At 33.1% G+C, this 14,843-nt stretch overlaps 1 protein-coding gene across 3 annotated transcripts in view; it reads left to right on the top strand.

Moving 5' to 3' along the window:
• Nucleotides 1-14,843, top strand: part of LOC127712456 (ADP-ribose pyrophosphatase, mitochondrial-like) — a 40,533-nt gene that overhangs the window by 18,263 nt on the left and 7,427 nt on the right. For 2 of the 3 annotated variants that reach the window (XM_052218896.1, XM_052218893.1), the window contains exons 2-6: nt 466-728; nt 1,538-1,636; nt 5,059-5,145; nt 7,352-7,460; nt 8,035-8,178. In XM_052218896.1, coding sequence (XP_052074856.1) covers nt 466-728; nt 1,538-1,636; nt 5,059-5,145; nt 7,352-7,460; nt 8,035-8,178 — 702 coding nt within the window. Of the gene's footprint in view, nt 1-465; nt 729-1,537; nt 1,637-5,058; nt 5,146-7,351; nt 7,461-8,034; nt 8,179-8,207; nt 8,352-14,843 lie in introns of all 3 variants that reach the window. The other variant, XM_052218895.1, reaches the window with a different exon arrangement.

The raw sequence follows: 14,843 nt of genomic DNA, 5'->3' as shown, positions 1-14,843 counted from the left end.
CATTTTAAAATAAATTTGCTATAAAATAACTGTGAGTTAATAAACATTTACAAAGTCTAAGTGATCAAAATTTGAAATGCATGAAATACATATATACATGTAGTTAGTTTTTTTGTTCAATTTTGTGTCAGTACTGAATTGAGTACAAAGAAACCCAACTTTGAGATTAAAAGTAAATATATTTACACACAGTTATTTATCATTGTATGAATTTCCTTTAGTCACCATGGTAACTTTCCTCACAAATAACTAAGTAAACATATTTTTTACTTGTCATAATATATCAAATCAAAATTGTGATTAAAACACAGACCTTTTCTGTAGGTTTACATTAAATGTTAAAAGTAAAAAAAAAAATGTTTAATCTAAAACAAGTTTAAGACTTTATGTTAAATAATATGATTAATATGCTACAGCTGAAACATTTGTTCATGTACGAATAATATTTTGATTGCCTCTTTGTAGAATGGAAATCATATGACTGGATTCTCAAACGGAGTAAGAAGACTAAGTTTCAAGATTGGGCAAACTAAACCAAGTAAAATGAAGTTTGGTGGTCCTCACTGTAAGGCACGTTGTGAGGTTTATCCACGCACAAAAGATGTTAAGAGATTTAAAGTTCCTGATGATAAAGTACCATGGAAAGTACCATTCCCAGAATATAGTCCACCATCCTTCACAACAGAAACAGTACTTAGTGGTCCATATTATGCAGATCCAGACATATGGTATGCTATCTGTGTTCCAAGCTGTCTCTTGTTGAAAGCGCAAACATTTCCTAGCATTATTTTCTAATTGTAAATGTGTCACAAATAAGATATATAACAACTCTGCTTTGATGAGTTTAGTAATGATATTAATTGTAGAACAGAGATTATTCCATTACATATTTTACCAGTTTTACGCTTTTGTAATCCTTCATTGATTTATCAATCAGGAACTGTATATTGAAGACTAGTGAATATATCTGTTTTTATAGTCAACTAAACCAAATACATGAGGTACATTTTAGTATTGTCAGTTGAAAAGAAAATTTATTATCGTTTACATATGTACTTCAAAACATGTACTGCTGAGAAAAATTAAGCACAACATGAAAATATACATCAATAAAACTTTTTGCAGTCAGTGTTAACTCAATAAAAAACTCATACACTGTACATGTCATCCAATATAAAAAATAATCCCATACCTTACGTTAGTTTTGAAAGAAAGATACATATTGTAATAGTCTGTGAAAATGAAGAATAATAATAATATCTTGCTCAGGTCCTGTTACCTTTTATAAATCAAGATTGAAAATAAAGATAAAGTATTTAAACATTGTTGAATTTTAGATTGAATACAAACTGGTTGACAATATTAGTTTTATTTTAAAGTTCTGGGAAAGGGGAGTTAACCAATGTTGGTTTTTTTTATCAAGTACAAGCTTGTTGACAATATTTGTTTTATTTTAAAGTTCTGGGAAAGGGGAGTTAACCAATGTTGAATTTTTGGTTGAATACAAGCTTGTTGACAATATGTTTTTATTTTAAAGTTCTGGGAAAGGGGAGATAACCAAATGGAATGAAATAGATGGCAGAGTTAGTCGAGTCAGCTTTGAAGGAAAATATGAAGTTGTGGAAGGCCTGCCATTGTAAGTTAAATTTAGGAAATGTTGTCCAAGGTAGAAATGTGCAAATTACTTACATGTATTATAAGTATATTTGCATAAGTTTAAATAAGCCTAAAAAATCAGGCTTCCTATTTCAGAGGCTTGAAAATATGCTGTATATGCTGTAGTCACTGTTGTTTCATTTGATAGCATTACTATCTGTTATTTAATTTTTATACGACCGCCAAAAAATTTTTGTGGTCGTATATTGGTATGACGTCGTCGGTGTCCGAAGACACATTGATTTTCGCACTCTAACTTTAGTTTAAGTGAATGGATCTCTATGAAATTTTACCACAAGGTTCAATACCACAAAAGGAAGGTTGAGATTGATTTTGAGCGTTATGGTACCAACAGTTAAGGAATTAGGGGCCAAAAATAAGCATTTTTGTAACTTCCAGACATAACTTGTGTGTTAGTGTATGGATCTCTCTGACATTGTACCACAAGGTTCCTTATCATAAAAGGAATGCTGGGATTGATTTTGGGGGTAATTGCCTCAAAATTTTAGAAATTAGGGGCAAAAAAAAAGCATTTTTCTAGTTTCAGGACAATAACTTGTGTGTAAGTGTATGGATCTTTCTGAAATTGTACTACAGGGTTCCATATCACAAAGGGAAAGCTGGAATTGAGTTCGGGGGTAATTGCCCAAAACGTTTAGGAATAAGGGGCCAAAAGGGGGCCAAAAATAAGCATTTTTCTAGTTTCAAAACAATAACTTGTGTTCAAGTGTATGGATCTCTCTAAAATTGTACTGCAAGGTACCATACCACTAAAGGAATGGCCGGGATTGATTTTGGGGGTAATTGCCTCAAAATTTTAGGAATTAGGGGCCAAAAAACAAGCATTTTTCTAGTTTCAGGACAATAACTTGTGTGTATGGAAATGGATCTTTCTGAAATTGTACTACAAGGTTCCATATCACAAAGGGAAAGCTGGAATTGAGTTTGGGGGTAATTGCCCAAAACGTTTAGGAATAAGGGGCCAAAAGGGGGCCAAAAATAAGCATTTTTCTAGTTTCCAGACAATAACTTGTGTTCAAGTGTATGGATCTCCCTGAAATTGTACTGCAAGGTACCATGCCACTAAAGGAAAGGCTGGGATTGATTTTGGGGGTAATTGCCTCAAAATTTTAGGAATTAGGGGCCAAAAAGGGGCAAAAAACAAGCATTTTTCTAGTTTCATGACAATAACTTGTGTGTAAGTGTATGGATCTTTCTGAAATTGTTCCACAAGGTTCCATATCACAACGGGAAAGCTGGAATTGAGTTTTGGGGTAATTGGCCAAAATGTTAAGGAATAAGGGGCCAAAAATAATCATTTTTCTAGTTTCCAGACAATAACTTGTGTTCAAGTGTATGGATCTCTCTGAAATTGTACTGCAAGGTACTATACCACAAAGGAAAGGCTGGGATTGATTTTGGGGGTAATTGCCCAAAACGTTTAGGAATAAGGGGCCAAAAGGGGGCCAAAAATAAGCATTTTTCTAGTTTCAAAACAATAACTTGTGTTCAAGTGTATGGATCTCTCTAAAATTGTACTGCAAGGTACCATTCCACTAAAGGAATGGCCGGGATTGATTTTGGGGGTAATTGCCTTAAAATTTTAGGAATTAGGGGCCAAAAAACAAGCATTTTTCTAGTTTCAGGACAATAATTTGTGTGTATGGAAATGGATCTTTCTGAAATTGTACTACAAGGTTCCATATCACAAAGGGAAAGCTGGAATTGAGTTTGGGGGTAATTGCCCAAAACGTTTAGGAATAAGGGGCCAAAAGGGGGCCAAAAATAAGCATTTTTCTAGTTTCCAGACAATAACTTGTGTTCAAGTGTATGGATCTCCCTGAAATTGTACTGCAAGGTACCATGCCACTAAAGGAAAGGCTGGGATTGATTTTGGGGGTAATTGCCTCAAAATTTTAGGAATTAGGGGCCAAAAAGGGGCAAAAAAACAAGCATTTTTCTAGTTTCATGACAATAACTTGTGTGTAAGTGTATGGATCTTACTGAAATTGTACCACAAGGTTCCATATCACAACGGGAAAGCTGGAATTGAGTTTTGGGGTAATTGGCCAAAATGTTAAGGAATAAGGGGCCAAAAATAATCATTTTTCTAGTTTCCAGACAATAACTTGTGTTCAAGTGTATGGATCTCTCTGAAATTGTACTGCAAGGTACTATACCACAAAGGAAAGGCTGGGATTGATTTTGGGGGTAATTGCCTCAAAATTTTTAGGAATTAGGGGCCAAAAAGAGGAAAAAAACAAGCATTTTTCTAGTTTCAGGACAGTTACTTGTGTTCAAGTGTATGGATCTTTATGAAATTGTACAACAAGGTTCCATATCACAAAGGGAAAGCTGGGTTAGAGTTTGGGGGTAATTGCCCTAAATGTTTAGGAATTTGGGGCCAAAAAGGGACAAAAAAACAAGCATTTTTCTAGTTTCCAGACACTAACTTGTGTTCAAGTGTACGTATCTCTCTGAAATTGTACTGCAAGGCACCATACATTGTAACACAAAGGGAAGGCTGGGATTGAGTATGGGGGTGATGAATCATAAGGGGTTCAAAAAATTTGAGGGGGGATTTATTTTTTCATTTTTTTTCTTTAAAATTTTTCATTTTAAATTGGTTATTTCTGATTTATATATAAAAGCAAATAATAATGATATGGTTTGAATAAGTAAATTAAAAAATTTTTTAGTTCTTAGACCACATTCATTCTGTGTCAGAAACCTATGCTGTGTCAAATATTTAATCACAATCCAAATTCAGTGCTGTATCAAACTTGAATGTTGTGTCCATACTTGCCCCAACAGTTCAGGGTTCGACCTCTGCGGTCGTATCAAGCTGCGCCCAGAGGAGCATTTATTCACATTTGTTAAAAAAAATTTTGAAAATTTTATTTTAATTTTCTTTTTATCAAGTTATATACATATTGATTGTGCAACATATATCTATACTACTAAAATAACGAGGTCTATTTGTTAGCCGGCATGACATAAAAACGATGAATCAAAGAATTCAACTTTATATATAACTAATATAGGACAATGGTGTTGATTAAAAATGACAGTATTCCAGGCCTTTTTGTTTTCCACATAATTAATATTACCAATAATTAACAAGTTACAGGTAAATCCGATACTGAAACCAATAGTATGTATAGTAAATGTCACATGTAGTTTCTGATTGTTGAAAGAAAACCAGACAGGTTCAAATAGAAAGATTTTGAAAGCAGAGAAAACTGTGCACCTTATAATCAAAATGACTTTATAAGATGACAATACGAATACTAAAAATCCATGATAAAAATAAGGCATAGGTACTTAATATCAGTCAGGGACTCACAATGTCGCGAGTTTGTTTTAGTATATGTATATTATAAAGTGCTATTTGATTTACAGAAACCCTGTGGGAAGAACAGGTCTAAAGCACAGAGGTTGTTTAGGACGCTGGGGACCTAACCATGCAGCTGATCCCATAGTCACAAGGTATACCACTCGCATGTATACAAAAATGTAATGGCCTTTTAACAATTACAGTCTTTGTTTTTCCTATAATGATGCAGCTGTTCAAATTAGCTATATTCTCAATTTTATATAAAGAAGTCTATATTATGACCTTGCAACTCTTTTAATTGAAATTACTGCAGGAAAAATTAGGTGATTTTTATTTTTTTCTGAAAGTGTTTCACATGAAAAGATGTGGTATGATTTCCCAGGTATCTCCATCATTTCCATGACCTGTTTTATGATGGTGTACATGTACCACCATCTTTAAATAATCTTCCCCAATCATCATGTGCTCCCCGCAATTGTTAAATAACTGCACTATGATTGAATGGTGTAAACAAAATATGTTTTCGTTTCACTAGCTGCCCCTATTTTTGTTAGCAATTATAATCAATTGCATGTAATTGCTGAACCCCTATTGTATTTTAATCCAAAGGATCCTCCTGATTACTGTTTTAAAGCCTTGAGGGTTTACAATTAAATTAATACATCCCGTTTACATTCAGAATAGAAAGATGCATGTTGTATGGTTTATGACTTATTAATTTGCAATTTTTTAAAAGTCATTTACTAGTAATACAATTATTAAGAAGATGTGTTATGATTGCCAATGAGACAACTCCCACAAAGTCATTTCAGTTTTGAACTTTTGCCCTCCACAAATCTGTATCCAATGTTTTGCAAAAATGGGTACGAAACTTTTTGTTGTTGATGCTGCAAATCATTGATCCTGGTTTGTGACTTCTGAATTAAATTTGACACTATTACTACTGGGGTGTTTGACAGTGAGAAAAATTATTCCCATTTTTAAATCCTAACAAAATTACTAAAATAGCGAGAAAACAACTCTGGGAACTTACTGACAGGAAAAAACTTTGACGTTAACTAGGTTAATAGGACAGGTGAATTGTGGTTATCCTTGACTAAGAGGAGCCATGCAGGCTGGACAGTGGAATTGTTACAAATGACAATTAAGGAAAATATTGGTTTGATATTCTATAACGAAATGAATATAATAAACAATCTGTATATATCCGTCTATTTACTGTTCCTTGCAATGAAATGTAAGAATGAAATATTTTCACGTGGGGTTTTGTCCTGGTGAGATGGAACCTCCTCCATCGTTATATTTTCATCCATGAAGATCCCTGATATCTAATGATACAGCTATCCACCATAGATCAAATATCGTGTTGATGGAAGCAAGTAGATATAAATAAGAAGATGTGGTATGAGTGTCAATGAGAAAACTCTCCACCCAAGTCACAATGTATAAAAAGTTAACAAATATAGGTCAAAGTACGGCCTTCAACAAGGAGCATTGGCTCACACCAACATTTGACCAACATTTGACTAAACAGCAAGCTATAAAGGGCCCCAAAATGACTAGTGACTAAAATTCTCATATTTGATTTAAAACATACTGAAATGTATATCCAATTTATAAAAAGTCTAAAATAAACAATTTACAATGCATGGGCTCTATATAATATGTATCAGAGTTTCGTGTGTATTTTAATCTATACACCATCTAATGAACCATTGACATGATTGAGGTGACCTCTTAAGACTGCCTACAGTCATATAGCCCAATATAAACATAAATATAGATATAAATAGATCGTGAACATGTGCAATTGGATTTTTCTAGGTCTGTTTGATTTCATATGATAGATTAAATAAATATGTTAATCTTCGTTTTTACCTGTATAAGAATAAGGTTTTGTGTATTGAATCAGTCAATCAAATGGTTTACATTGTTTCACTTAATCTTTCAATGTTGACATTCTTTTCCTTTTAATAGCTGAACACGCCTAGATTATGTGTAACCCCTATGTAGCTAAGGGGTTAAATTGAAGTTCACATGAATACGGATTCAATGAGGTCGATTTATTCACTTGCAAGTGAATAATTCATCAGCAATGTTTCTTACCTTATTTTGACAAAATTGAACCAAACTGGCCGCTAAAAGCGATTTATTATTTCACTTTCATTAATGATTAAACAAAAAAAAATTCGTATTTTATTTTTGTTTATATCTCGTAGCTAATGCTCCTTCAATGATAAGGCCAACATGCACTTAGACAATAAGTTGGTCTACAGATTTTGTAAGAGTGATATGCTGTTAAGAATAGTTTTGACTATATTTATTATTTCGTTTATCTATTATTTACTATAACTTCAGATGGAAAAGAACTGATGATGACCAGATTGTGAAAGGAGAAGATGGTAAACCAATCATGCAGTTTGTATCAGTACAAAGACGAGATAATGGAGAGTGGGCCATTCCCGGTGTAGGTTAAATCTATTATTCAACACTGGGATATACCAGAGGTCTAATTCAAGGAGATATGAAATGTTATATTTGTAATGTTATATAGATAACTTTATTTGCTAGAACCAGGAGATTTAGTTGTGTGATGAATACATTATAAGGATTTGTTTTACAGTGTACTATGGGTAGACTGTACAAACACCATGGAAGGGGCAGTTAAACAATACCTCTGGTTGAAAATAAAGCATTTAGAGGTAGTCTTTATAACCATCATCTTCATCAGCATGATCGTTTATAAGTAATGAAGTTTTGTGCAGTTGGAAAAAGATATAGTAATTACATGTATCTATGATGTTTATGATAGAAACAAACAAATACTGCATTTGATTACAGTGATACTCACCATTAAATGGGTAATATGGTAATGTGGTGTTTGATTAAATAAATGTACCAAGGGAAAAATGCAATAATTCAATCATTTAATATTTCGTAACTTACACACTACACACTCGTGTTTTATATTTAAATGCTTAACAATGTCAATGTAATTAAAAAATGTTGCAAGATTTGTACCAGAGGAAATTTTTGTTTAGGGTATGGTAGATCCTGGAGATTTAGTAAGTGCTACAATTAAACAAGAATTTGGAGAAGAAGCTTTGAATTCATTAGAAATGTCAGAAGACGATAAGAAGGAGATGCACATTATGATTGAAGAATTCTTATCGAATGGGGACCAGGTTAGTCATCATTTATTGTTTCTGTTTAGGGTAAAGTTGATGCAGGAGAAGTTGTCACTGACACGGTCCTCAGGGAATTTGGAGAGGAAGCACTTAGTACAAAGGAAATATCACAGGAGGAAAAATACAAAGCTGTTGAGTCGATGAAACAGTTCTTTACAAAAGGAATTGAGGTTGACATTTTTTAGTTTCATTGATGTTCAATCTATGATCATTTCTTTTTATAAGCCCGTTTACGGGACGTATTATGGTATACTGGTGTCCGTCCGTCATCAACATGTCGGACATTAACTCAAAAATGCTTTAACCAATTTGCATAATAACTGTTTATATCTATTGACGTGAGCTCCCTTTCGTTTTTTATAAATTTAGATATTACTTTTCCGAGTTATGGGGTTTTATTCATTAAAAAAAGCGGGATTTTCCAGACGGACAATAACTCAAGAATGCTTTCACCAACTTGCAAGAAATTTTGGTTAAATTGTTTATATCTATTGACATGAGCTCCCTTTTGATTTTTATAAATTTTATATTTTACATTTCCAAGCTACAGGGTTTTATTCATAAAAAAAAAGGGGATTTTCTAGTTTTCGGACAATAACTCAAAAATGCTTTCAGCAGTTCCAGAGTTCTCCCCAGGATTTTTTTAAGGCGCAAAATTCAAGGGCGCGTAACTCTTTTTTTAGAGTGATCTGAAGCAATAAGTCATAAATCATGACATGCAATATGAATTATAATGCTTTGTGTTATGTGTTTAATAATGCAGAGTATTTATGAATTACAAGAATATATATATGAAATAAATTGATTTTAAACACAAAAGTTATTTATATTCAGTCAATTAAAGAAGTCAAAATATAAATATTCATCTCTACTCTCTGCTCCTTCTAGGGATATTGTTTCAAGATAGTGTTATTTTGTTGGACAGTCTGTTCCTCAACTTTGTCTTTATCCTCTTCAGGGTTAATAATTAAACCCCCACTCACAATAACTTTTGCTTATACCCCCTTTAACATTTCTAAGCCATGAAAACTCAGTCAGCCACTTGTCATTGAAACCAGAAACATGGTGCTTGCTTTTATCAATTGCTAAAACTTAAGCTTGGTTGGGATCAGGAGAAGCAATGAAATCTGATTATACTGACAGTGTAGACGGAGGTGTATTCCCCTTTTCATTAGAAGTCATTGGTCTGAAAAAAACTTCTTCTTCCATCATCTATCTTTTGCTTATAATTTACCCCTTTGTTATTGGCAGAGAACATGTTCATTCAGAATTAATAAAATCGAATATGGTTAAGATATTTGGTATACAACTTTTTAAAACAAATTTTTTTATAAATGAACAGCTGACCAGTTTCCGTAGTTTCACATTACGCTTCCGTGCGTATTATTGTTTAATCCTATCTTTGGCAGATAGATATAAACGAAACTTTACAAGTTCGTGAAAGTTAAAACCATTGAAATTATTTACCAGTGACATTATACAGAAGCTGCGGCGATTCTGTACCCGTGTTGATTGTCACATATTTCCCGACGCACGGATTCACGATCGATGTTCAATGATCATTTTATTTCTAAAAATATGACAGTTTCAGACGAATTTACCTTGCAAGCAACATTTTTTCACTTTCTATTAAAGTAAATCACTCCTCGTTATCTTTAATCAAACTTTATTTTAATTTTTTCAACTACTAATACTTTCATTCATAGTTTTCATCGTAAATATCTTTAGCAAGGTGTATTCAAATTTATCATGTGTATTGAACACTTCATTGGTCGTGTTTAAATAGATTCTTCTTCTCGACCAATGAAAAAATTCGTTATATAAGTGGTCAAGTGATCACACACACGATGCGTAAATACAATGTATTTGCGATCTATTTCTTCAATTTCTGCACTGAAGTTTTTAAAATTTTTAATTTTCTTCAAAAAAATATCTATCATCTTGATGATCATTTACAATATTACCTGATAACATAGTCCGATTAGGCTGAAATAAGCGTGGCTCAGGTAAAACTAATTATCAGTTATATTGCGTAACACTGACTGACCCATCCGCGGTGATCAGTAACTTGACAATTTTAACCAACATTTATAATGAAAATGTGAAAATTAACACGCTTCGGGATCAAGTATTAAGGGACAGCGGCCAATTAAGACGCTGCGGGATCTACAAATTTATTATGAAGGCACTGCGGCACCGCAGCGTCATATCGGCCTGGGGAGAACACTGAGTTCTCATGAAACTTTGATGAATTGTTGATATCTATTGATGTAAGCTCCCTTTAGAATTTTATAAATTTTAGATTTTACATTTCCGAGTTATGGGGTTTTATTCATTAAAAAAGGGGGGATTTTCCAGTTTTCAGACAATAACTAAAAAATGCTTTCAGCAATTCTTATGAAACTTTGGTGAATTGTTTATATCTATTGCTGTAAGCTCCCTTTAGAATTTTATAAATTTTATTTTTTATAGTCTGACAACAGATTGACTAAGTATTGCGCAACAGCATAGTGTATTGCACAACAGCAAGAAATCTTTAATTGAATATAAATTCAATTCATATAACCAATTTCAAGTTCTTTGACTTCTTTTATTCAGAAACCTATAATATGTCAAATATTTAATTACAATCCAAATTCAGACCTGTATCAAGCTTGAATATTGTGTCCATTTTTGCCCCAACTGTTGAGGGTTGGACCTCTGCGGGTGACAGCTGCGCTCAGCGAAGCAGTTTATTATCACATATTAGCATCTTCATTACCTGTTTGAAGCTCACCCTAAATTTGTCTGAATGTTTGTAACCCACTCTCTTTTTCTTTAAAAGGCTATGCATTTTATAAATTCCTCTGTAGCCCTAGTTTTTCCTCACCTTTTTGTTCAGACTTCTGGTAAAATATTTCGAAAGTCTTGTAATTTTTAACATATTTTATGTACAGTTAAAAATCAATTTCTTCCTATTCATTTCATATGAAAAACCAGACAAATTTATTTTTTCAAGAAGGGTCTACCAAGGAGTTTTGTTTATGAAATTGACAGGAAATCACCGGCTTTTTAATTTTATTACCTTTAAAAGTGTTTGAATATAACAGTTAATAGTTTACTTTAGCATGAAATCAATTTGCATAGTAAATAAAGCACATGTGATACTCGTGAAAAAAATACTTTTTTCTTCTTATATAAAATTAAGGTTTAATTTTAAATCAGAATTGATGATTGTCTTTGCTGAAAAGTAATTAAATAATGAATACACTTGTCAGGGAATTTTAATTTCTTTAAGATATTATTCTGAGCTTGTGATCAATGTCAGGTGTGAATTATAAACTCAGGTAAAAAGTAATTAGTGATCATTAGCCAATGTTTCCCGGAGGCATTGATATAGTTATTAGGAGGGCCCTCAGGATTATCAAACTATACAGGAGTGGCAGTTATTTTACAGGAAAGGGATTATAAACAAAAATAAAATGCTCCGCAGGGCGCAGCTTGATACGACCGCAGAGGTCGAACCCTGAACAGTTGGGGCAAGTATGGACACAACATTCAAGCTTGATACAGCTCTGAATTTGGATTGTGATTAAATATTTGACACAGCATAGGTTTCTGACACAGAATGAATGTGGTCTAAGAACTTAAAAATTTTAAATTGGACATTCACCTATTATGGTCCAATATCCAAAATCTAAATACATGGTTAGATTCAGCATATCAAAGAACCCCAAGAATTCAATTTTTGATGAAATCAAACAAAGTTTAATTTTTGACCCTTTTGATCTCAATGTGGACAAAAATGATAACAGGGCCCAAAAATCAAAAATCTAAATACATGGTTAGATTCAGCATATCAAAGAACCCCATATTTTCAATTTTTGTTGAAATCAAACAAAGTTTAATTTTGGACCCCGATTTGGACCAACTTGAAAACTGGGCCCATAATCAAAAATCTAAATACATGTTTAGATTCAGCATATCAAAGAACCCTAAAAATTCAATTTTTGTTAAAATCAAACTAAGTTTAATTTTGGACCCTTTGGACCTTTATGTAGACCAATTTGAAAACGGAACCAAAAATTAAGAATCTAAATACACGGTTAGATTCGGCATATCAAAGAACCCCAATAATTCAATTTTTGATGAAATCAAACAAAGTTAAATTTTGGACCCTTTGGACTTCAATGTGGACCAATTTAAAAACGGGGCCCAAAATCCAAAAACTTAATACACGGTTAGATTCAGCATATTACAGAACCCCATATATTCAATTTTTGTTGAAATCAAACAAAGTTTAATTTTGGACCCCGATTTGGACCAACTTGAAAACTGGGCCCATAATCAAAAATCTAAATACATGGTTAGATTCAGCATATCAAAGAACCCCATATATTCAATTTTTGTTGAAATCAAACAAAGTTTAATTTTGGACCCCGATTTGGACCAACTTGAAAACTGGGCCCATAATCAAAAATCTAAATACATGGTTAGATTCAGCATATCAAAGAACCCCATATATTCAATTTTTGATGAAATCAAACAAAGTTTAATTTTGGACCCTTTTGATCTCAATGTGGACAAAGTTGATAACGGGGCCTAACAATCAAAAATCTAAATACATGGTTAGATTCAGCATATCAAAGAACCCCATATATTCAATTTTTGTTGAAATCAAACAAAGTTTAATTTTGGACCCCGATTTGGACCAACTTGAAAACTGGGCCCATAATCAAAAATCTAAATACATGGTTAGATTCAGCATATCAAAGAACCCCATATATTCAATTTTTGTTGAAATCAAACAAAGTTTAATTTTGGACCCCGATTTGGACCAACTTGAAAACTGGGCCCATAATCAAAAATCTAAATACATGGTTAGATTCAGCATATCAAAGAACCCCATATATTCAATTTTTGATGAAATCAAACAAAGTTTAATTTTGGACCCTTTTGATCTCAATGTGGACAAAGTTGATAACGGGGCCCAACAATCAAAAATCTAAATACATGGTTAGATTCAGCATATCAAAGAACCCCATATATTCAATTTTTGTTGAAATCAAACAAAGTTTAATTTTGGACCCGATTTGGACCAACTTGAAAACTGGGCCCATAATCAAAAATCTAAATACATGGTTAGATTCAGCATATCAAAGAACCCCATATATTCAATTTTTGTTGAAATCAAACAAAGTTTAATTTTGGACCCCGATTTGGACCAACTCGAAAACTGGGCCCATAATCAAAAATCTAAATACATGGTTAGATTCAGCATATCAAAGAACCCCATATATTCAATTTTTGTTGAAATCAAACTAAGTTTAATTTTGGACCCTTTGGACCTTTATGTAGACCAATTTGAAAACAGAACCAAAAATTAAGAATCTAAATACACGGTTAGATTCGGCATATCAAAGAACCCCAATAATTCAATTTTTGATGAAATCAAACAAAGTAAAATTTTGGACCCTTTGGACCTCAATGTGGACCAATTTAAAAACGGGGCCCAAAATCCAAAAACTTAATACACGGTTAGATTCAGCATATTAAAGAACCCCAAGAATTCAAGAATAAAACCCCATTGAAATTGATCAAGAAATAAGCAATTTATACGAAGTATCTTCTTTTGCACAATACTGTGCAATTGATTATTTCTTGCTATTGCGCAATACTGTACAATTGACAATTTCTTGCTATTGCGCAATATTGTGCTATTGGATATTTCTTGCTATTGCGCAATACTGTGCAATTGAAGATTTCTTGCTATTGCGCAATACTGTGCAATTGAAGATTTCTTGCTATTGTGCAATACTGTGCAATTGAAAATTTCTTGCTATTGCACAATACTTATTATATAATAATTTACACATCCTGTTTGGTGTGTATCTCCTACCATATCATTATTATTTGCTTTTAAATATAAATCAGAAATAACCAACTTAAAATGGAAAATTTTAAAAGAAAAAAAAAGGAAAAAAAGAAAAAAAAAAGAAAAAAAAAAATCCCCCCCCAAATTTTTTGAACCCCCTTATGATTCATCACCCCCAAACTCAATCTCAGCCTTCCCTTTGTGGTATGGTACCTTGCAGTACAATTTCAGAGAGATCCATACACTTGAACACAAGTTATTGTCTGGAAACTAGAAAAATGCTTATTTTTGGCCCCTTTTTGGCCCCCAATTCCTAAACGTTTCGGCAATTACCCCCAAACTCAATTCCAGCTTTCCCTTTGTGATATGGAACCTTGTAGTACAATTTCAGAAATATCCAAACACTTACACACAAGTTATTGTCATGAAACTAGAAAAATGCTTGTTTTTTGGCCCTTTTTTGGCCCCTAATTCCTAACATTTTGAGGCAATTACCCCCAAAATCAATTACAGCCTTCCCTTTGTGATATGGAACCTTGTGGTACAATTTCAGAGAGATCCATACACTTACACACAAGTTATTGTCTGGAAGTTACAAAAATGCTTATTGTTGGCCCCTTTTTGGCCCCTAATTCCTTAACTGTTGGTACCATAACCCCCAAAATCAATCCCAACCTTCCTTTCATGGTATTGAACCTTATGGTAAAATTTCATGGAGATCCATTCACTTAAACTAAAGTTAGAGTGCGAAAACCAATGTGTCTTCGGACGACGCCAGACGACGCCGGACGACGACGACGACGACGCC

The sequence above is a fragment of the Mytilus californianus genome, unplaced genomic scaffold (assembly GCF_021869535.1).
Source record: "Mytilus californianus isolate M0D057914Y unplaced genomic scaffold, xbMytCali1.0.p SCAF_8, whole genome shotgun sequence".
NCBI lineage: Eukaryota > Metazoa > Mollusca > Bivalvia > Mytilida > Mytilidae > Mytilus > Mytilus californianus.
The sequence above is the reverse complement of the archived record's forward strand: the minus strand, read 5'-3'. Positions and strand labels throughout refer to the sequence as shown.